This window comes from Capsaspora owczarzaki (genome assembly GCF_000151315.2).
Source record: "Capsaspora owczarzaki ATCC 30864 unplaced genomic scaffold supercont2.4, whole genome shotgun sequence".
NCBI lineage: Eukaryota > Filasterea > Ministeriida > Capsasporidae > Capsaspora > Capsaspora owczarzaki.
This window is the reverse complement of record NW_011887295.1, coordinates 775,448-796,152: the sequence shown is the minus strand read 5'-3', so window position 1 is coordinate 796,152 and position 20,705 is coordinate 775,448. Positions and strand designations below refer to the sequence as shown.

At 53.3% G+C, this 20,705-nt stretch overlaps 5 protein-coding genes across 5 annotated transcripts; 3 read left to right on the top strand and 2 right to left on the bottom strand.

Annotated features, from left to right (window-relative positions):
* The first annotated feature begins 77 nt into the window (after positions 1-77).
* On the top strand, positions 78-3,092 carry CAOG_03045 (hypothetical protein). Its single transcript, XM_004363827.2, has 3 exons — positions 78-759; positions 1,013-2,789; positions 2,913-3,092. The coding sequence occupies exons 1-3, from the start codon at positions 145-147 to the stop codon at positions 3,026-3,028; spliced, it is 2,508 nt and encodes an 835-aa protein (XP_004363884.2). The 5' UTR covers positions 78-144; the 3' UTR covers positions 3,029-3,092.
* CAOG_08662 (hypothetical protein) lies at positions 3,020-4,955 on the bottom strand. Its single transcript, XM_011271971.1, has 7 exons — positions 4,836-4,955; positions 4,528-4,667; positions 4,148-4,332; positions 3,896-4,039; positions 3,690-3,797; positions 3,371-3,605; positions 3,020-3,282 (listed from the first exon to the last, which is right to left on the bottom strand). The coding sequence occupies exons 1-7, from the start codon at positions 4,895-4,897 to the stop codon at positions 3,170-3,172; spliced, it is 987 nt and encodes a 328-aa protein (XP_011270273.1). The 5' UTR covers positions 4,898-4,955; the 3' UTR covers positions 3,020-3,169.
* On the bottom strand, positions 4,900-6,890 carry CAOG_08661 (hypothetical protein; the record flags this gene model as incomplete). Its single annotated transcript, XM_011271970.1, has 6 exons — positions 4,900-5,197; positions 5,323-5,460; positions 5,553-5,963; positions 6,121-6,247; positions 6,435-6,596; positions 6,715-6,890. The coding sequence occupies 6 exons, from the start codon at positions 6,888-6,890 to the stop codon at positions 5,072-5,074; spliced, it is 1,140 nt and encodes a 379-aa protein (XP_011270272.1). The 3' UTR covers positions 4,900-5,071.
* A 180-nt stretch (positions 6,891-7,070) lies between these two features.
* Positions 7,071-11,091, top strand: CAOG_03042 (hypothetical protein). Its single transcript, XM_004363824.2, has 6 exons — positions 7,071-7,185; positions 7,392-7,444; positions 8,142-8,435; positions 8,562-8,653; positions 8,740-8,903; positions 9,009-11,091. The coding sequence occupies exons 1-6, from the start codon at positions 7,129-7,131 to the stop codon at positions 10,908-10,910; spliced, it is 2,562 nt and encodes an 853-aa protein (XP_004363881.2). The 5' UTR covers positions 7,071-7,128; the 3' UTR covers positions 10,911-11,091.
* Positions 11,092-11,316: 225 nt separating this feature from the next.
* CAOG_08660 (hypothetical protein) lies at positions 11,317-20,065 on the top strand. The gene is made up of 17 exons (XM_011271969.1): positions 11,317-12,194; positions 12,546-12,638; positions 12,737-12,946; positions 13,058-13,348; positions 13,457-13,717; positions 13,805-14,122; positions 14,225-14,467; positions 14,565-15,472; positions 15,620-15,863; positions 15,938-16,071; positions 16,181-16,311; positions 16,456-16,582; positions 16,704-16,832; positions 17,007-17,265; positions 17,347-17,483; positions 17,625-17,990; positions 18,101-20,065. The coding sequence occupies exons 1-17, from the start codon at positions 11,477-11,479 to the stop codon at positions 19,838-19,840; spliced, it is 6,309 nt and encodes a 2,102-aa protein (XP_011270271.1). The 5' UTR covers positions 11,317-11,476; the 3' UTR covers positions 19,841-20,065.
* The last annotated feature ends 640 nt before the right edge of the window (positions 20,066-20,705 follow it).

Genomic DNA, 20,705 nt, shown 5'->3' with positions numbered 1-20,705 from the left:
ATGGAAACTCAATGGAAAGCTCAGTCATTTCTTCTCGTTTTTTTTTTTTTTTCCCTTTGGCCTCCAACCCCCAAAAACCAAAAAAGAAACTCAAACAACTTGAAATCAGACCACATTACAAACACCCCCCCCCGCTTCCCCTAAATGTCGTTCTTTGCCAAGAAGCGCCTCATTGGCGAAGTGACTGGCTCGATGGACGCGCCGACGCCCGCCTTCCAAGCCCCGACGCCCGCATTCAGTGCGCCCACTCCCGGCGCTTCGCTGGTCGCGCCACCAACACCAGGTGCCGCGCTGGTCGCGCACGCGGGCGCGGACGCCGGCGTGGACGTGGACGACGACCTCGAAGCAGAGCTGCTGCTGCTCGGTGGCGCTGACTCGGGAGACACTGGCCGGTCGTCCAAGCGCCGCCGCATCGATGATGACGACGAGGACGACGAGGACGATGGGGACGATGACGATGGCCGTCGTCGCCGTCGACGGGACAGCGGCAGCGAGAGCGCCAGCGACAGCGACCGAGCTGGCCGCAAAGCATCGTCCAAGTCCGCCTCGTCGTCCAGCAACAAGGCCTCCGCCAACAAGGCCCGTGGCAATGCTGCTGGCGACGACTCTGACTCGGACGACGGCGCGGCGGAACGCAAGTCGCGGCGCTCGACCACCGCGGCCCAAAGCAGCCGCTCCAAGGCGCGAGCCAAAGCGCTGGCCGCCGCAGGAGGCAGCGACAGCAGCGACAGCGAGAGCGAGGACAGCGACGGAGGCCGTGTAAGTGTGCTCACTTGCGAGTAGTCGCAGTCGTAGTCGTAGTCGTAGTCGAAGTCGAAGTGGAGATACACGAAACAGCGAAAACAAAAAAAAAAAAAAAAAAAAGAAAAAAAAAAGGATCTTTGGTTTTTACCGATTTGTTGTTTCGTTTGTTTGAAATTCTCAGATTGTTGATGAACACTGATTTTTTTCGCCTGATTGTTACGGTTTGCTTGCTTGTTCTTGGCTTGTGAACGTTTACTCACACACACAGTGGGGATCGAAATCCAAGGGCGGAAAGCGCGGAAAGCGATCGGGAAAGAAAGGGCAGAAACGCAAGGTCGCCGTCTCAGATGACGAGGGCTCGGATTCGGATGACGCGTCAGACAGCCAGTCGTCGGACGGCTCAAACTCGAGCGACGACGGCAGCGATGCCGGCGACGAATCTGGAGAGGAACTGACTGCAGAGGAGCGAGTGCTGCTGTCATACACGGAGGATCATATGGGCGACGCTGCGGATCGCGAGCGGCTCTTCGCCCTGTCGGAAGTCGATCGCGAGGCGGTGCTGTTCGAGCGCTCTGAGAAGATCCAAGCGCTCAAGGAGCGTCAGATCATTCGACAGCAGTTGCGCGAAAAGGCAGCCCGTGAAGGCAAGGGTCGATCGAACCGAGCGTCATCGTCGCGCTCCAAGGACGGCAAGACGTCTAAAAAGGGACAAAAGTCGTCGTCGTCGTCGTCGTCCAAGAAGAAGGACAAGTCGTCATCGCGCAAATCACGCGGCGGCGACTCGGACGACCAACTCGAGGTCGAGGCATTGGGAGAGCGCGGACGCAACAGCAAATCCGCCGCGCAGCTCGAGCGCGAGCGAGCTCTCAAAGACCTCAGCCTGCGTCGCGCGGCCGGCTCTACATCGCAAGACGCCTTTACCTTTGCAGGCGACCGCCACAGCGACCAGGAGACTGACCGTCAGCGCGACGACGGCGCCACAGCCATGTCGATTGATGACGACCAGCCGCCCGAGGCTCCACTCACTCTGGATGACTTGAACCGCGCTCGGTTGACGCGAAGCAAGCTGGAAAAGTACGTGCACGCTCCGTTCTTTGCCAAGTCCATTCGAAACTGCTACGTGCGCGTGAACATTGGTGTCAGCAACGGCCAGACCACATACCGCCTTGCCAAGGTTGCCGGGGTCGAGGAGGGCAAGAAGGCGTATCAGCTCGGCGCGACGCGCACCAACAAGCTGATTGAGCTGGACTACTGCGGCTCCCATCGCAGCTACCGCCTCGAGTACGTATCAAACACTGACTTTACCGAGTCCGAATTCTACAAGTGGAAGGACGACATGGCGTTCAACCGCATCCCCTTGCCGAGTTTGGACGAGCTGCGACACCGTTCCAAGCAGATTCAAAGCATGTCTCAGCATGTCCGAACGTCCCAAGTCATCGACGCCATGCTGCAAGAGCGAAATCGGTTCCAGAAGGCACCAGAAGGCCTGGCGTATGCCAAGACTTCGCTTGCTCACGAAATCAGCGTTCTCGAGCAGCAGGGCGATCCTCAAGGCTTACTTCCCGGCTTGCGCGAAAAGCTTGCCGAGACAGAGGCCGCCGCCGAAGAGAACAACAAGAAGGCGACTGAAAATCTGAGCTTGGTCTCGCAAATCAATGCCAAGAATCGCCACAAGAATCTCAGCGACTTGGGCCGCAAGGCCTCTGGCGAGAAGGTTGTGTCGAAGCTCGATCCTTTCGAGCGGCGAGCGTGCCGCCCAGTCATGTTCGCCTTCCCGAAGGAGGATCCCAACGCATCGCATGCGACCGCGGCTCCTGCGGCACCCGTTGAAGTGAACACGGCCAAGACCACACATGCAGATGCCCCCAAGCCAGCCTTCGAGGCTCGGTCCTACCAGGTCGATCCTGTTGCTGCACAGAAGGCATTGTTTGGCGCGTCGATTGGCGTTTCTTCGGCCAAGGCACCAGAGAAATCAGCACTCCCGCCCATCCGAGACTTGTTTGCTTCGGCGGATTTGCGTCTCGACATTGATGTGTCAACCAGCGGTATGATCTAGAGCGAAGCTGTCATGTTTAGTTGTTGTTTTTGGGGTTTGTTGTTGTTTTTGGGGTCTTTGCTGTGATGAATGCTGGACTGACCTTTGACCTTGAAATGTTGCATTATCACAGCGCCAGTAACCATGCCAGGTATTACTCCCACAAGCGCAGTCCGGCGTGCAATGCCCGACAACAAGAATCGCACCATCAGTTTTGCAGATTACAAGCAACGAAATGGGTTGTTTTGAAGAATGGTGTTTGTTTTCACACAGAGTTTATGCACAATTACCAAACGCGCCAACAATCAGTTGTGCATAAAGTGCATCATCATGGCTGGGAGGGTATCGCTTTTTTTTTTTTTTTTTTTTTTTTGGGACGTGGGAAATCACCTAAGCAGTCAATTTCGAGGCCAACTCGGAGACATATTGAACAAGCTGCTCTTCCTCTGCAGGCGTGGATTGTGTGCGACAGAGCGACAGATGCTTGGAGGTGACGGCACGATCTAAATCAGAGGCCAAACAACACCAGCAGCGCAAATCATCAGCGCCGCTGCAAAAACTCGTCGTCTTGGCACTCGCAGGCCGCCGTACCTTCAAAAAACTCTCCACTTTGCTCGGGTGTGACACTACCACTGATTGCCAGAAAGACAAGCGTGTCTGCACCCTGCTCTTCGGTTCGCAACTTGTTTTTCCAGAACTTGTGAAAGTCGGGCATCGATTCTCGAACGGCAGGCGTATCTGCCCAGCCAGGGTGCATCGAGTAGAAGGAGATTCCGTCGCTCGCATGCACTTTGGCCCAGTGATCCATGATCACCATCATCTGACGCTGTGGGAGCGGTTGAGTCACAAAACAAACCAACCAAAAACCAAGAAACACATCAACACCCCCTGCATCAACCCGTCACCACACCTTGTTGTGAGCATACGCCATTTGACCATCAAACTTTGTCGGGCGCTCCAGCTGGGGGTCTGTCATGTCAAGTTTCACCAGCAGCATTCCACCGGACGAGACATTCAACTGGTTGTTGTGGCGAGATTTGGTGAGTGCGAACGACGCCACAAGGACCGCAACAATAACCAAGTCTGTTATACTCGCTGGACAACAGAGACGCTTACAACACGAGCGTTTGGTGCCTTGGCAAGAACAGGGATCAGCGCGGTTGTGAGAACGTACGGTCCCAAAGTGTTGGTGGCAAAATTGACTTCGAGGCCCTCGGAAGTCGTCTGCCGCTCGCGCACCATGCATCCAGCGTTGTTAATCTAATCAAAGGAGAGTGTGGAGTCAAGCGATGAAGCCCTTCCAAACGAAGACACTGTACTACAAGAATTAAACGAAATTGGTCCAGGTTTGTTGCTGTGAATACTGACCAACACATGCAACGGCTTGCCGCTGGCGCAGAATTCTTGCGCAAATCGTGCTACATCCTTGATACACGAGATGTCCAAGATGTGCACCTCGACCATGGCAGGTGAGACCTTTGTTTCTTCCAGCAATTTGCGTTGAGCGGCTTCGGCACGTTCAGGATTTCGGCACACCATGTGCAGCACTCCGCCTGCGTTGATCCAAGCACATCATCATTGCCGTCACAATTCAATTCGTGATTGGAACACGAATCATTGTATCCACTGCGTTTATGTTTTTGGGTGTTCCGCGCGATCAACAATTTTGGGCCAAATTTCAACAATGATGGTCATCACTGCTGTCGTCTTCACACCCGGCAAAATCGCAACCAGGAGTGTGGACGTACCGCGCAGGACAATCTCGCGACAGGTTGCGTATCCGATGCCAGAGTTGGCGCCCGTCACCATGAAACTGCGTCCTTCCACGCGAACGGTAACGTCCAAGTCACCTGCGTTGAAGGATGCGGCTGCTCGTTCGTATCCAGCACTGCGCATCCCAGCCACAAGAGAATGAGACAAAATTTACAAAAAGTCAGAATGTGAAGATCCTGGCAAGCCAAGCAGAGACGCTGTCGACCGAGGCGGGGGGGGGGCGGCGGACAGGATGTGCTCGAATGGAAACGCGCCATCTGAAACGCAACGCAACCTGCCGTACTTTGTATATCGCCGAGCTCCACCCCAGAGCCAAGCTGCTGTGCGATATGCTGTCGTGGACATGCTTGTGCGATGAAAAAAAAGGATTTAGTCAACAACCGAGGAGAAGAGCAAAAAGAAAAGTTGGGAACAAAAGTTGTGCCAAGCAAAAACAAAAATGCAGACTGTACTTGTGAGATTTCATGGATTACATGAAACAAAACTCTAATGATGAGCAGCAATAAGCACCCAAGGCGGTTAATGGGTCGAAGGTGCTGCCAGCTCTTCTCGCAATGCGTTGATGAGCGACCGACGGAATGTTCCCAGTTTGTTAAAAGCCACATCCATCAGGTGGTGGCAATCCACCGCCGCAAGCGACGAGTTCTGTGGATGCAAGAGCGTGGCAGTACGACCAGACGTAGAAAAAAGAAGAAAAAAAGTAAGCTCACGCGGAGTTGATGCTCTGCTTGCAATCCCAAAAAACTGCATGCAGCAAAAACCGGCAGTACCTTGACACCATTAAAAAAACTAGCCATGTCTTTAGCTCTCAAAAGTTCTTGGTGATGGATTTGAATGAGAGCAAGGGTGACTCGAAACAAGACCTTGGAGCCTTCGTACAAGAAAGAATCCCAAATGCGCATTGTTGTCTGCGTGACAAAAGGCCAGGTGAGTGAGTTCAGTGGGCATAAACAGACACAAAAAGCTCAAGAAAATCGGCAAAGCCACTTTTCGGACATACTTCTGGTGGAGTGGAGTCAATAAACATGCAGATAAACCACTTGGTGGCAATCAAACTTAACGTCACGCCATTGCGCACAAATAGATCGTGAATCTCCGGATATCGGAGCCGCACTAGCTCTTCCGCGACGGCAAGATCTGTGAGCAGGGGCGCCATCGAAGGGACGTGATACCTCGGAGCCAGATGAGCGTCCTTGCCGATAATTTGTGTTAGGGCGTAAAAGGCGTCGCTCTCGTCCCGCAGCACCAGCAACAACATTGCAGCAATAAAATTGAGGCCTTGGCAATAGCCAATCTCCGGATCGTACGCTGCGTACGCAACCAACACGCGCCGCAGCTTCTGAATGCTCGGCATTGGATCCATCGGCGGGCGGTTCAAAGTGAACGTTCTCGGGAAAAGTGCGGTTAAGATCTGCATGTATGTATGCGTATTGACAAGAGGAAGGTGGCACAGAGCGGACGGCGAAGCAAGCAAGCGAGCGAGGCATGATCGGCGCAAAGATTGACAACTGACAAAGAACCTGCACATACTCCTGCACCATACCTTTTTCAATAACGTCTACGCTGACCGGGTTGGCCTTTGCAGGCGAATCGACCAGCAATTGGGCGTACAAGTTCGGGTTTTGCTGTCGGAAAACGGTAGCGCCGCAAATGTCAAGCCACACCGGCGCTCGCCAGTCGCTCGGAACGCCCTTTCTGCAAAATCGTTTCACTAGATGACACGAGCACACACGGACAGCCCTCAGACGTGAACATCCATGGGTAAAAAAAAAAAAAAACCCACCGCAAAGGTTGGACAAAATCTGCGAACGCAATCATCATCTCACATTGCTTGGATTTGACAAACAGCAAAGCTCGTGTCTGGCCAGGGTGGATGCTGTACAATACTGGCAAATCTCGAACATAGATGTGCATCCAGCGAGACGATCGGTGCATGAGGATTGCGGCGTATTGGTGCGACAGGTACTCTTGGATTGCGTCCCACTTGAGCGGCGACGAAGGGTCGTCTGTGCGGAATCCATACCGGTCTTGGTGCTTGTGGGACCTGCGACATAGACCCAAACCCCCCAACGCGAGCGCGTGAGTGTGGGTGTGACTGTGAGTGTAACTTTTGGCAGGAGCGACAACGAGCCAGAATGGAGACGCCTGTGGTTTCCGCGTACCGCTCGCCCAGCTCGGTTTCGTCATCCATGCTTGCTGTGGCAGTGAAGACAGGCTTGCCTGCGTCGGCTCGTGCGCGCCGGGCGGCTGCGTTTGCCTTGGCCTTGCTCGCGGCAATGTTCTCGTCTGCTTGTTCTGTGCCGGCCCCGCTGTCCTTTGTCGCCCGTCGGCCAAACATTTTTATTGTTGTTTGTTGTAGACTGACTGAATTGCTCTGTTCAACCCCAGTCAATGTTAAGAGGGACTTGAAAAGTGCTCTCAAAGTTGACTTGAAGCACTTAAGTGATTTTCCATTGAGATTCTTCCTCCTTTTTGATACGCATTTCGCTCATTGTCCAAAACCAGCGACGCATCATTTCTCATTCTTTATTGTTGTTATTATTATTCTCGTTCGTCTCGATTCATCTTCATTCATCATGGCGAGCATGCAAGTCGAAGTTCTCGATCCCAGCGGAACTGGTAGTCATTTCGAGGTGAGTCGTCCGTCTGCTCGCCTTTTGCTCGCCTCCGCCCCTCAACCGCCACGGCATTCATGGCATTCATGGCGAAGCAATTCCAGTGTCTTGCTGAACGGGCGAGGGAAGGAAGGGGGGACCACTTGGCTGGTGGGCAAAGGGGAGACTGTCTCACATTCTCTCTGTCTCTCTCTCTCTCTCTCTGTCTCTGTCTCTCGCTGCAGGCTGTCGTGGAAGACATGATGGACTCCAAGGTCTTTGTCAGATTCATCAACGGGTAAGTCGCCACTTTGCCGCGTTTTCACTCATGCACACCAAAGTGTCTTTTTTTTTTTTTTTTTTTTTTTTTCCAATTCAAATGGCTCGCTTTTTGACTGTGGCGCGCGAACAACGCAAACACAACGGAGCGTCAAGTTCCACCCATCGCGCGATGCCCCTTTTTTTCCCACCGAGTAGTAATGCCGTCGTCGTCGTCGTCATTGTCGTCGTCGTTCCAAGTCGGTCTCTGGTGCCAACGGGACGCGGGCAAACCATCGAAACGAAATTGTGATGAGATCACACTTTTGAGCATTATTATTATTATGATTATTTTTTTTATTTTTATTTTTTTTTTTTTTTGGTTTTGCTGAGATTTGGGAGTACTTTCGTTTTCCCACCAAAAACAAAAAAGCAAGTATGAGCGGGATGGGCTGATCATTGATGGAGTACAACAGCTTGGAGTATGTTTGAATTTTGCAAACAATCACCGTTGGAACAGTGACCACTTTGTTTTTGCAACTGTGGCGATTGGGAACATCAGCATCTGTGGTGCGGACAGCTACGCCTTCTCCATGGACACAGCAATCTGCACCATTACCTTGTTTCACTTTTACGAGTGTATCTGGTGGAAAAGAAAAAAAGAAAGTCGTCAATCCTGCTCATTCCTGACTGCTCGCTTCTTGATTCATGTTTGTTCTATCTTTCTGCTCCACCAGTCAAAAGGCGTCCGCTTGGGTGCCAATGGAGCACACTCGACCCGCCGCGGGTGGAGCACCCTCCGATGTGACTGGGGTGCGGTCCGGCTCCAATGCGCCGCACCAAATCCATTTCCACGTCAATGATCGCGTCGAGGTGTACGTCAAGAAGGACATGACCAGCGAGCTGCCAGCCAGTTGGTGGCCCGGAAGCGTGCTGTCGTCCGATGGCGATACGTACCGTGTTCGAGTGAACGGCACTCAACCGTTCACCACACTGTTTCCTCGAGAGATTCTGCGTCGCTCCAACGATTCGTACGTATCTTGCCAAGCACAGCGAGCACATGTTGCTCTTGTTGGAGTTGCCTGAAGCGGTCAAAAACCTGACCCATGCCTTTGAATGTTCATTCTTTCTATCTCACTTTCTGGTTGGACAACCAGGGCGTACTACTCTTCCATCGGCCTTGAGCGCATCGAGTTTATTCCGCCCCCGGAGCGTATTGCCCAGCTCCAGAACGATCGAAACAACTTGGGTAAGACCTCGAGCACCTTACCGTTGTTGCCAAATCGCCGTACATGTCGCTTATTTCTATTCCTCCTTGCTCCTTGGCCTGTGCAGCCTTCACCGAGCACTCGGGCGCAGCCATGGCCAGAATTCGCAACGTCCAAACCGTCCCTAACGCTCCTCCGATGTGGCGTTTTGTCGTTCTGGGCACTGCTGCTGCTATGCGCAAAGCCCGACTTCTCATCGACGAGCATTACCGGTTTTTGAAAGCGCTTGAGGTATCGTTACTTTTTTTTTGTTGTCCTCTGTGCATTTACACGGGCTTGTCTTTTTTCCAAAACTTTGACTTTTCAAACTTGATGGCTTCGTGAACACTTTTACAGGCGCGGAACAACGGAATCCACGACCAGTTCACTGTACCGCGTGACGTTCTGGGATTTGTGATTGGCAAAGAGGGTTCCAATATCGCGCAGGCCTCTCTCATACCCGGCGTGTCCAGCATCGACGTGAACAAGGAGACTGGCGTGGTTTCCATCATCGCTTCGAGTACTGAGGCGATTGAGGAAGCTCGTTCGTTGCTCAACCTTCGCGAGGTGAAAATGTCCATCCCTCTGGCTGACGCAGACCGTGTTTGGAAGCAGCAGGATGACTTGATCTCCAAAGCGTCGCTCCACTCGATGCGAGTCACTCCCCAGGAACACCAGCACCGCGCTGAAGTTTCGCTGAGGGGCACCCCGCAGCATGTCGATGATGCTCAGACCCTTCTCAAGTTCATGCTCGCCGTCGAAGCCCTTCCCGTCAACAACCACAATTGGCGAGCAGGCCGGCGAGGCGAGTTCCGCGAGACGTATCGTCGCCAAGCTCCTAGGGAAAGCGCCAATGACAACCGCCACCCTACGTCCTCAACTGCACACGCGGACAAGGGGAAGCGACCAGAAACGGCAGCACAGCCAGATAATGCTCGCGATCTTGACAACAAGCGAAACCTTGCTGCCAAATCACAGGAAAATGCGTCACGCGCTTCCACTTCTGCTTCTGCTTCCCATTCCCAGGCGTCGCAGAGCGGTCAGGCTTCCCACCGTCAGTCCGATGGGCGAAATTCGCGCCAGGAGCAACAGCAACAGCCAAAGCAGCAGCAACAGCAGCCGAAGCAACAGCAACAGGAGCAGCCGAAGCAGCAGCAGCAGCAACAACAAAAGCAGCAGCAGCAACAGGAGCAGCCGAAGCAACAGCAACAGGAGCAGCCGAAGCAACAGTCGAAGCAGCAGCAACAGCAACAGCCGAAGCAGCAACAACAGCAACAACCAAAGCAGCAGCAACAGCAACAGCAACAGCAACAACAAAAGCAGCAACAGCAACAGCCAAAAGACCAAAAGCAACAACAGCAGCAAGGCGCCCCACAAGAGAAGCCAGATGCAAAGGTGCAAGACGAGGCTGCGCCGCAAAGTTCTCAACCTCAAGAGCAGTCAAAGCAGCGACGACAGCGCGGTGGCCGCCGCGACGAGCGGGGCAAGGAGCGACAGCAGTCCGAGAAACAGCAGCCGGAGCAACAGCAACAGCAACAACCACAGCAAACTGATCAAACGCAGTCGGTGCCGCAATCCGAGCAAAAGCAGTCGGTGCCGCAAACGGCTTCCAAGCATGAGGCAGAGCCGAGCCGAAACCAACCTCAGCCACAGCGAGAGCCGAAGAATCGCGCGCGCCAATCCGCTCAACAGCCGCCTGCAGCATCAGCATCTGCTGCTGCTGATAACTCTGACACGAGTGCAGCTGGCATCCAGCAGCAGCAGCCCGCGACTGCTGAGGGAGACGAGGCGGCGCAGGCGAGTAAACAGGCTGCCGCCCGGCTTGTGCAAGGTCGCAAGACGCCCAACCGCAAGCACCTTGATCAACAGCGCGAGTACAAGGGTGCTCAGTCCGCTGACGCGCCTGCCTCGACCTCGTCCCCTGCCCCCGATTCTGCCGCGATTGATAGTAGCTCGGCAAAGAGTTCTCAGGATACCGCTGCTTCAACCCGCTCGCCCAAAAAGGCCACTGAGCCAAAGCGTCGCGTGAATGGTCATTCAAAGTCGTCCAACGCCTCGGCATCGGCCTCGGCTTCGCAGGCAGCGTCGCCCGCTGCCACCTCGTCCTCCTCCTCGCCCGCGCCCGAGGCTGCTGCCGAATCTGCGCCCGAATCTGCCCCCAAGATCGCGCCCGAGTCCACGCCCGAATCCGCGTCCACCACCAGCCCCGCGCAGGCTTCTGCCCCTGAAAGTGCTGCAGCAGCGGCCGCGAGCGAGTAGTAGCGCTGCTGTGTTTCACATTTCGAATTCAGGACGCTGTGTTTCGTCGCTCTTTTGTGTTTTTGTATGCCACCTTTTGCCAAAGCATTCCGAACAAATCAAGCAAGTTCTCAAACCCGGGTTTTCACAGGTTTTATTTGTTGATGTTTTAAATTTTGAATTTCAACACATTGCTTCTGGAATGTGAACTCTTTTCACACCCGTGTGCTCAGATCTATCCCAAGTTGTGTGTGAAAGGGCAAGCGTCCGACGCTTCCCCTTGGCGCCCCCCCCCCCAACACATTGCCGACTCATCTGCTGGTGATCATCCACAGCCGCTTTGGTCGCCCGCTTGTTGTGCTGCTCCCTCTGCTCCAGTTTGAAATAATAAAAAAAAAAACAAGAGAGGAGTCACTTCTCTTTTTGCACACTATTTTTGGACAAATCGGAGCGCAAGCTCTTGCATTTTTTCTCGTTCGCGCACGTTGAAGCGCTCGATCCCCATTCTACAAAGAGCCCTCCTTGGAGTTTATCGGCTTTTGCGGGGCGTGCCGCACTTCCGCGATTCAAGGCGTGCAACGAACGATATGGGGCGGCTAGCGAATCTCAACGGCAAAGAGGAAGGGGCGAGCTCAGACGCCTGCTTCGAGCAGCTCCCACCGCCACGCCTCGGGCCACAGACCGCTGATGCGCTTGCGGGACGCGGTAGACGTGTCAGTGTCAGGCGCCTGTTGTCGGGGCGACGACCACCACGGAGCTGCGCAATGGCTGCTTCTACAAAACCGCTTTGGGCTTTACTCATACTTCTCGTTCTTCTGTCTGCCTGCGCTGGCTTGTCCGTCGCTGACACGGCCCGACGACGACACGGCAGTGATAGTATCGCACAAGCACGCGGCAGCAGCAGAAGCAGCAGCAACCAGCGGTCGGCAATTCAACGCCGTGTTTCGCCTACCGAGCCTCCAGATTCGTCGACGGCGGTGGTCGCAACGACGGCGTCGGGCCTGCAGACGCTGGTGGACGACCCCGGTGCTGCTGGGTACTGGATTGAGCTTGCTGCCGGCCAGTTTGTGCTCGACCAGGTCGTCCGCGTCCCGGCCAATGCAACCGTTTGGTTGAGGGGTTCGCCGCCGCCGCTGGTCGCCAATCCGCTGTTCACAAGCGCCCGAGCCGAGTTTGCCAGCATCAATGCCACCGTGCTCGACGCCAAGCGCGCCACCTTCCAGTCCACCGTCGTGGGGTACAACGGGCCGCCGTCCCCAACGATCGGCATTGTCGTGGACTCGGGAGCGACGCTGCACATTCAGGGTAACCAAAAAAAAAAAAAAAAAAAAAAAAAAAAAAAAAACCACGTTCAATTACAAGCAAACCCTCTTCAAAAAAAAAAAAAAAAAAAAAAAGTCAGATTTTAACTGTGAATTTTAACATGACGCTACCTTTGGGTGCTCACCCTTTTTTTGTTCTTCTTCTTCTTCTTCTTCTTCTTCTTCTTCTTCTTCTTCTTCTTCTTCTTCTTCTTCTTCTTCTTCTTCTTCTTCTTCTTCTTCTTCTTCTTCTTCTTCTTCTTCTTCTTGTTATACGGATCTGCACTTCACTGAATGGTTTCTCCTTTTGGTTTTTTTTTTTTTTTTTTTTTTTTGCATTGGTTTGCTTTGTCAGACATTGTGTTTACTGGCTTTGTGTCGACAATCGACTCGGTGATCACCTTCTTGGACGCGTCTCATGGCTACTTTACGAACGTCATGTTCTATGGTAAGTGGTTTTGTGAGTGTGGATCCACTTCAAAGGCAGCACTCTTCTGAATCGAACGTGTATTCGCATGGGTTGCGTTCGTATCACAATTGGAACAGAGAATGGGCTCCTCGACGCTGTGGTCCACATTTCGAATGCAGTCGACCCGCCCGTTGACTTGTACTCGAACGGTCAGTGCGTGAGCACTGGCACTGACGTTGTTCTCGGCTTCTCGGACTGCATATTCTTCCAAAACTACGGTGCATTGACGTCCGTGCTATCCATCCAGGCAACAGCCTCAGCAGCGTTTTCTCGCTGCACTTTTATGGGTTAAGTTCGAGTCGTGACCAGTTTTGGATGAGGGGTTGAAACAACAAGTGCATGTTTCGCCTGATTTGATTTTTTTTTTTTGTTTTCCCGCTCCGCCCGAATCCTCGCAGACAACCTCTCGATTCGGACTCAAATCCACTTGATTGGTGAAATCAGCGCGGATTTGACCCTTTCCGTTGATGTCGAGGTGGACAATTCTGTCGCCATCGGCAACTCGGCATTGGGCTTCTTGGACACTTCGCTGCCCGCATCGGGCTTGGTGGTAGGCCAAGGCGCGCACTCAATCTCCATTCTGAACAGTGCTCTTCTCGACAATGTCGGCTTGTCGTCTGGCGTCGTTGACACTTCAACCATCTTTTTCCGCAACATTACGGCTACGCTTGCGGATTCCTTGTTCATTGGTACGTGCATCTGCCAACAAAAACAACAAAAACAACACAAACAAAACAAAAAAAACCAGGTTGATTGATTGGATTCTCACTCGATGTATCACAACTCTCGCCAAGCAGGGAACTCGGCGGACCTCGTCGTCATTCCTCAGTCGTCAGCTGGAGTCTTGAACGCGGTTGGAGGTGGCTCAGCAATAGTTCGGAACTGCGTATTTGAGCGGCAACATTCAATCTCGAATGGTGGCACCATCTCTCTCGACGACCGATTCCACTGCGAAGTCATCAATTGCTCGTTTACCAACAACACTGCAAACACCTACGGCGGAGGCGTGGCGTTGAATGCAGCCGCCTCCATGACCATCGCAAATTCTTCCCTTTTCGGTACGGTCGGCAGACAAGGCTGCTGGTTTGGTAGGGAATCGTGTTTCTCACATTTCTGGCTGTTGTCTTTTTGCTGCTGGTACACAGGCGGTTTTGCGGGTTGCGGTGGAGCAGCAGCCATTCTGGGGAGCTCGGCTCGCTTGAACATTTTGAGCAGCCTCTTCCAAAACAATTCCGGAGTCTGTGCGGGCGCCATTTATATCGTGGACGATGGCCAGCTACTCTTGTCAGACTGCACGTTTCTGTCCAATTCGGCACTGTCGGGTGGTGCCATCGTCGCTGGTGGTTCCGCCGTCATTGACATTTTCCGCTGCATCTTCATGGACTGTCGTGCTGGAGGCAGCGGTGGCGCACTCCACCTGTCGCAAACTTCCCGAACTTTGATTTCCGACACGGTTTTCTTTGGTATGGCGCGTTGCAGTGGCGATTGACTCGACCCCGGATGGTGGTTTAGATTGACTTGTGCGTTTTGTGCTTGGGCGTGTTTTGTTTTTGTTTGTCGATCAGGCAACCGCGCCGCTTCTGGTGGCGTCCTCTGGCTCGCAGATACCAGCAACGCCGTATTGACAAACTGCACTCTCACATCCAACTACGCCGTCCTGAGCGGTGGAGTTGCCGTGGTGGAGGGTTACAGCTCCGTAAATGTGACTCAAAGTCGGATCACTTCAAACGCAGCCTTGTCCAAGCCGGGCGGCGCCTTTCGCTGCGCAAGCGAGGCAGTGCTTGTTTTGACGCAGAGTGTCATTTCAGGTTTGTTTTGAACTTGTCCTTTGTGTTCTTTGCAGAGCGTCGATTTGCGGCTTGCTTTTCGTGTCTCACCCTCGCTGATGGTGTTGACCAATTGCAGGGAATCATGCTGTCGCCGCTGCCGTTGCTGAAATCTCTGACTTGGCCACCTTGGCCATTTACTCGTCGGTCATCTCCAACAACGTTGCCACTGATTCTGGTGGCGTGTTTACGGCTTCCACGGTTGAGCCAAGCATCAGCCCGGATGGCAGCTTTTTGGTCGATTCGGCGCTGCTGGATTTCTCGGAAGGGTTTACTGATCTGTTCTCGCAGCTCGGGTATCGAAAGTTTTCTGCCCGCTCGCCTTATTTCGGCCTGGTGCTGCTGACGGACACGATTTTCCTGAACAACTCGGCGAGGAAGCAGGATGCTGGTGTGGGCAAGTTGTCCAACAGCGAGTTGGTTGTCCGCAACTGTACGTTTGAGGGCAACTCTGCCCCAGCGGGTAGCGGCGGCACGTTGCTATTTATGACGCGCTTTGCGAAAGCCGCTCCTTCCATGCTGGTGGAAAACTCGACTTTTGCGCACAATTCGGCGCAGCTCAACGGAGGAGCCATTTATTTCCCGACTCCCACGATTGCGACGTCGACCAGCACTCCTGCAGTATGGTCGACTGTTCGTGTGCTCAATTCGACATTTTCCGCCAATTCGGCCAGTCAGGGCGGTGCCGTGTTTGCTGAGGTCTCAGCGTCCCTCCCCATCGAGTCCAACAATGTCTTTACCGGGCAATTTGTGCGCCTGTACGGTGAGGATATTGCCACCGTTTGCACGCAGGTCGACTTTACGACGAGCAAACACTACAACGTCACCACTCCTCTGACGCTGCTCGCGGGTCGAGTGATCAATCTCGGCGCAGTCGTTTTGCTGGACGCCTTTGACCAAGTGGTCCTATTCGATGAGGGCTTGCCGGTTACGTTGGAATTTGCTCTCCAATACTGGAACGGGTCTTCCGCCGAACACGCAATACAGGTGCGAGCGTTCGGTCTTGTTTGTTTATTTTTTATTGTTTTGGCTTGCGGATTGGTTGCAGTATGCTCATCTAGTTCGGTTTGTCTCTCTCTCTCCCCCCCCCACCCGCTTCCTCCCACCTCCCCCTACACATGATCGACCAAACAGCTCTGGTCGGCGGAAGATGTGGACGCGCTCACCACGTTTACGTCAATGCCCGTCTTCTCGGGACGCGTTGCATTCCACCCATTGACCGTTTTCGGTACCCCTGGCGCCTACCAGCTCGTCCCCCTGCTTAGCGATGGTCGATCATTGACGCATTTCGCCAACTACTCCATTCGCTTGGTCATTCTCGAGTGTTCGAGCTCGATGGTCATGTTTAATTACAACGGGCATTGGCAATGCATGACAGGTATTGGTTGATTCGTACCATAGTTGTTGCGCTTGTCGTCTGGGCACTAACGTTGCTGAATATGCGCTTTCCAGTCGACTCGCCTGCTTTTGCAGCAACGGCGGTCTTGGCTGGTCTTTCAGCCGTCGTTTTATTGTTTCAAATTGTTGGCGTTGTTGTCATTCGACTTTACCGCGATCATAAAGTTGTGCAAGTTGCCGGTGAAGAGGTAATGCGCCCAATGTCCTCTTGCTTGTGCTTGCTTGGATGTGCGCATTTGGCTGTTTCCGAGCCCTACTCACCTGAGATGAAACGTTTTTTGCTTGTGCGCGCTGCAGTGGTGCTACATGCTGGCCTTCAGTAGCTTCATGTGCTTGTTGCAAATCTTCCTTCACTTGGCTCCTCGCTCGGACGTGGTTTGTGGCTTCATTGTTTGGGATGAGCATGTGTGCTTCATCTTGGCCTTCTCGTACGTGCTTTGCTGGGTTGAGCTTTCTTTGCTGGGTTGAGCTTTGTGTTCACCTGCTTCGCCGGTCTCTCTCTCTCTCTCTCTTGCAACTCACCATTTCATTGCACTGTCATCTTCTTTGGTTTTTGTGATTCGAGAGAGCAGCTTGATTGCCGTCAAGTTACGTACTGGCCATAGCCTTTCGGAAGGAACGGGGTCCCGGAATCTGGAGCTCAAAATCGACCCGCATAAACTTTTCTTCCATTGCGCGATTGCTCTCGGTATCTCGGGTGTACGTGCGATGTGTGCCCCATTTTTTTATTTTGCGAGATTTTGCACTTTGGTCTTGCCCCTCGGCTCTGCAAGTATTGCAACGTTCCTCTCACCCCATCTCTCGACTACCATCGAAACAGTTTATTGTCGCCATCTGGCAGATTGTGAGCCCACCGAAAGCATCACTAAGGTCGGTTTCGTCAACGGAGCTGCAGTACGAATGCGCCACGGAAACAGTCGGATTTTTGTATGCCCTTTACGCTTATGAGGTAAACTAGGAGACTTTTTGTGTCATGTTGCACCTTGGGGTTTGTTTGGTGTGCCGGTGTTTGATTGTTATTCAACTCTTCGTGTTTATTTGGTTGTAAATCGGCTGTTGGTGTTTTTGTTTTGTCCTTTCTCACGTTGTTGTTGGGTCGCTCGCAACACCATCCTCCTTGCAGGTCATCACGCTGATTGCTTGTCACGTGCTGGGCTTCCGAATTCGAAGAGCCACGACCCTGTTCAACGAGGCCAAACTGCTCTCGTGGGTCGTTTGGGTCGTTACTGTCTTTGGCGTCGGCGGTGCCGTTTTGGTTCTTGCTCTGAGCAGCGCCGTATCGGCCACTGGTTTGCAAGTATTTATCAACATTTCTTTCTTTGTCAGCGGTTGCGCGTTGACGTTCATCATCTTCCTGCCCAAGATTTATTCCATCATCTCTGGTACGTCCCCCCCCATACACACACATACACACAGTGGATTTGGTTGCTGCTCAACGCCACTAACAACTCTTCTTTTCACAGGCTCTTGGAAGGCTGGCGGATTGGGCAAGGAAGTGGTGCTGTGCTATACCATCGAGGACAAGTCTTTCATGAAGCGCATTGAAGCCATGCTCACCGAAGCTGGCATTGAAGTGTGGTTTGACGAGCTTCGACAGCATGTAGGTTCTTTATCGGAGCTTTTGCTCTCTCTTACAAGCGCAAACTGGGGTCGGAGGCTTGTTTTTGTGTGTTGCTTTCGCACCCTTTGCAACTCACCTCCTCATCCGTTGGGTGACTTTGCCTGTGCCTTCATTTTTCAGGCTGACAAGACGCGCCGCCGCGAGGTCGCCCAGACGGTGATGGGGTGCCAATCTCTTATTTTTATCGTCTCGGAACACTCTGTCAAGTCGCCGTACTGTCAAACGGAAGTCCAGTTTGCCTTCGATAGTGGAGTCAGAGTGTTTCCAGTCATCATCAGCAACAAGTTTATGGAGGTCATCGATCCTGGTCTGGAAATGCTTTTGAAACGTTTCCAATGGGTTATCTTTGACGAGCCGAACAAGCCCGAGTCAGCGCTGGATGCCAGCTCGGACGATCTGAGCGCGGCCTCTCACAAACAGAAAAAGAACTTGCGCGCCGAACGCATGCTACAACTCAAGAATGCCGTGTCAAATCATTTGAAGATGGTAAGCGCGTGCCCGTTTGTCGTGTTGGCCACCATGTCGTTGAGATATTGAGATGAAGGACGGAGACAACTCACAAATCTTCGTGATCTCACTGTTCTTTCGCCTTGCAGAAGTCCGACCAGCGATCAAAACCCGCTTCTCATGTCGCAGAGGCAGGCAACGCCAACCAGGAAGGATATGCAGGCGCGCCCAGTAAGACTCAGACGCATGCGCAAGCACCTAACACGCCCAACGAGCTGGCTGCAGAGCTCAAGCCGAAAGACCTGTTCATCTCTTGGGCGCACATCGATCACGCGCTGGTTCGCGAGCGCCTTTGGCCCGATCTCGAGGCTCGACATATTGATTGCTGGATTGACGTTTCGGCGCTGGTGGCCGGCGACTTTTGGCGTCGCGCGATTGGCCAGGCCATCAAGCATTGCAAGGTTTTCCTGTTCGTAATGACGCCCGCCTCCATCAAGTCTCAGTACTGTCAAGAAGAGCTGCTGTATGCCGCCTCCTGCAAGAAGCTCATCTACGTCATCCACACCAAGTCCTGCAAGCGGGAGCTGGACGAGTTCCCGGATATTCGTGCCGTCATCGCCGACGCCGTCAAGACCGACTTTTCAGACACGGTTTTGTATCTTTCGCATGTTGACTCGTTAGCCGAGCAAATCGCCAAAGAATTTGCGACCATTCGAGAGCAGGAGCAGGCAGTAGCTCTCAAGAAGCAGCAAGACCGTGAGCAGCAGCAGCTTCGAGCCCGGTCGCGCTTGCCAAACGGCTCTTCGTCCGTTCGCTCTGCAAGTAACACCAAGTGGAAGCCTCTCGCAATCATTTCTTCGGCGCTGAGCAGGACACGCATGCATGGCGTCAATACGACCACAGCCATGCCCGTCCTTAGCGAAGCGCAGGAGGGTGCGCCCACTGGAAGTGGCGTTGTTGGGGCCGAGCAGCCAGAGCCCGCAAGTCCAGTGAAGACCGCCCCGCATGCCGACGAATCAAGTTTCGTTGATGTACACTCTCCAACGACGACAGCAGGCCACGCACTTCACTACGTGCGTGAGGTCGACACGGAAAGCACCGTCAGCGGCATCTCCCTTGACCGTGTTAGTCGCTATTCTTCGGCCAGCTTGACGCCTGGTGATGCTGCGACCTCGTCCTCTCCGATCACCATCGATAGTGAGACTGAGGCAGAAGAGGATGTTGATCTTGTCAAGTTTGGCGCCCAGCTGGCTGCGGCTCGCAAGCAAAGTCGGAAACTCGAGATGAGCTCGTTTTTCCGCCTCGGTGGCATTGGCCAGTTCACTGCTTCCTCCGACAGAACGTCTATTCGAGGTGACGCATCTATGGAATTGCCGGCCGCATCCTCGTCCCTCAGTGACAAGCCTTCCGCTCGCTGGAAACGGGCTGCTGCAGCTGTTCGCCTGGGGACTCGGTTGCGGCCTGAACCCAAATCGCTGCCAGTACCATCGCGAGGCCCTGCCAACACATCTCGCAAGCGCTCCAACTCGATCACGGTTACCGAGCAGCAGCAGACGCCCATCGAAATGACGGAGCGATCGAGCGCGAACAATGCCCACAAGCCCGCTGCGAAAACTAGCAGTTTCGACAGTGCGCTTGGGCTTCGGAGCAAGCGCTTTGCCGCCGCCACCGCCACCGCCTCCTCCAAGGCGCCATCCTCCCCTATTTCAGAGATTTCAACCATACCAATGTTTGACGTCAACCTGGCTGGTCAATCTGGAAGCGGCATCCAAGCCTCCGCATCGAGCAACATTGTGATTGAGCTTGAGCCCGTTGCCTCCTCATCTGCATGCAGCTCGAGCAATTTCGAGAGTCATCCCGTGCACGTTGACCATGGCACTGCGGTGTAATCTCCTTTATTCCGTTAAGATTCATTATCCTCCTTTTTTTTTTCTGTACCATCACCCCCTTTTTGTTTCGATTTCTTTTGCTCGAGTTTGTTGAGTTTGATGCTTTTTATGTGTGTGTTGCGATGTAATATTCATTGACGACTCGTCAGTATTCACCATTCCACAGTCGATGCATGGAAGCGCTGGATTTTGCTGTTCACCGTAGTTTTGTATTGTTTCCCCGAAATCACATGCTCTCTCTCAAGTGGATATTATCTGGGTTACTTTTTACATTTACACTAATTCTCGATCACTGGTTTTTGCTGCAAAGTGTAAATTTTTGCATTTCCATGGAAGGATCATTCCTTTTTCCTATTTCAGGTGCGCTTCGTTCAACCTTTTTTGTCTTACTTGTTCCTGCAGGATTGGTTCTGCGACTTCTCCCATCATCTGTGAGGAGTGTACGGCGAGGCTTTGGGTGGAGGTTCGGGCCGCTTGGAGTGCTTGGCGCGGGGTGACGTAGGAGGGGAGGTGTGGTTTTGCGCGAGTGGTGTCATTTCATCATCCGTTGGAACAAGCTCCAGTGTCATTGCTTCTCGTTTCGCCGTCTGCCTCCGACAGAAGGGGGACTCCAATCGAAAGACCCCACTCTTTGCCTTGCCTTGTCTTGCCCCCCCCCCTTTGAAAGCCAGAGCACCAGGAAGCGGTGCACGCGAACGTGTGACGAAACAGGCCACCCGAAAACATCCCCACAACAACAACAACAACGAAGCGAGTCAGTCAGCTTGCACCCACACACGAATGCCGATGCTTTGGATGTTGCGGTGATGCTTTGGAGATGGAAAATGTCCTCCTGTCATTTGCCAGAGGACTCACCACAGTACCA

What these genes read in the sequence shown, in the direction of transcription:
- CAOG_03045 (XM_004363827.2), top strand. Translation starts at nt 145, where the DNA reads ATGTCGTTCTTTGCCAAGAAGCGCCTCATTGGCGAAGTGACTGGCTCG. An exon ending in AGGACAGCGACGGAGGCCGT is followed by an intron (nt 760 to 1,012) that starts GTAAGTGTGCTC and finishes TCACACACACAG; the next exon opens with TGGGGATCGAAATCCAAGGG. An exon ending in CATTGATGTGTCAACCAGCG is followed by an intron (nt 2,790 to 2,912) that starts GTATGATCTAGA and finishes GCATTATCACAG; the next exon opens with CGCCAGTAACCATGCCAGGT.
- CAOG_08662 (XM_011271971.1), bottom strand. Translation starts at nt 4,897, where the DNA reads ATGTCCACGACAGCATATCGCACAGCAGCTTGGCTCTGGGGTGGAGCT. An exon ending in AGGCACCAAACGCTCGTGTT is followed by an intron (nt 3,798 to 3,895) that starts GTAAGCGTCTCT and finishes CACAACAACCAG; the next exon opens with TTGAATGTCTCGTCCGGTGG. An exon ending in AAGTGGAGAGTTTTTTGAAG is followed by an intron (nt 3,283 to 3,370) that starts GTACGGCGGCCT and finishes CCTCTGATTTAG; the next exon opens with ATCGTGCCGTCACCTCCAAG.
- CAOG_03042 (XM_004363824.2), top strand. Translation starts at nt 7,129, where the DNA reads ATGGCGAGCATGCAAGTCGAAGTTCTCGATCCCAGCGGAACTGGTAGT. An exon ending in TTTGTCAGATTCATCAACGG is followed by an intron (nt 7,445 to 8,141) that starts GTAAGTCGCCAC and finishes CTGCTCCACCAG; the next exon opens with TCAAAAGGCGTCCGCTTGGG. An exon ending in CTGCGTCGCTCCAACGATTC is followed by an intron (nt 8,436 to 8,561) that starts GTACGTATCTTG and finishes TTGGACAACCAG; the next exon opens with GGCGTACTACTCTTCCATCG.
- CAOG_08660 (XM_011271969.1), top strand. Translation starts at nt 11,477, where the DNA reads ATGGGGCGGCTAGCGAATCTCAACGGCAAAGAGGAAGGGGCGAGCTCA. An exon ending in TGCGGATTCCTTGTTCATTG is followed by an intron (nt 13,349 to 13,456) that starts GTACGTGCATCT and finishes CTCGCCAAGCAG; the next exon opens with GGAACTCGGCGGACCTCGTC. An exon ending in TGTCAAATCATTTGAAGATG is followed by an intron (nt 17,991 to 18,100) that starts GTAAGCGCGTGC and finishes TTCGCCTTGCAG; the next exon opens with AAGTCCGACCAGCGATCAAA.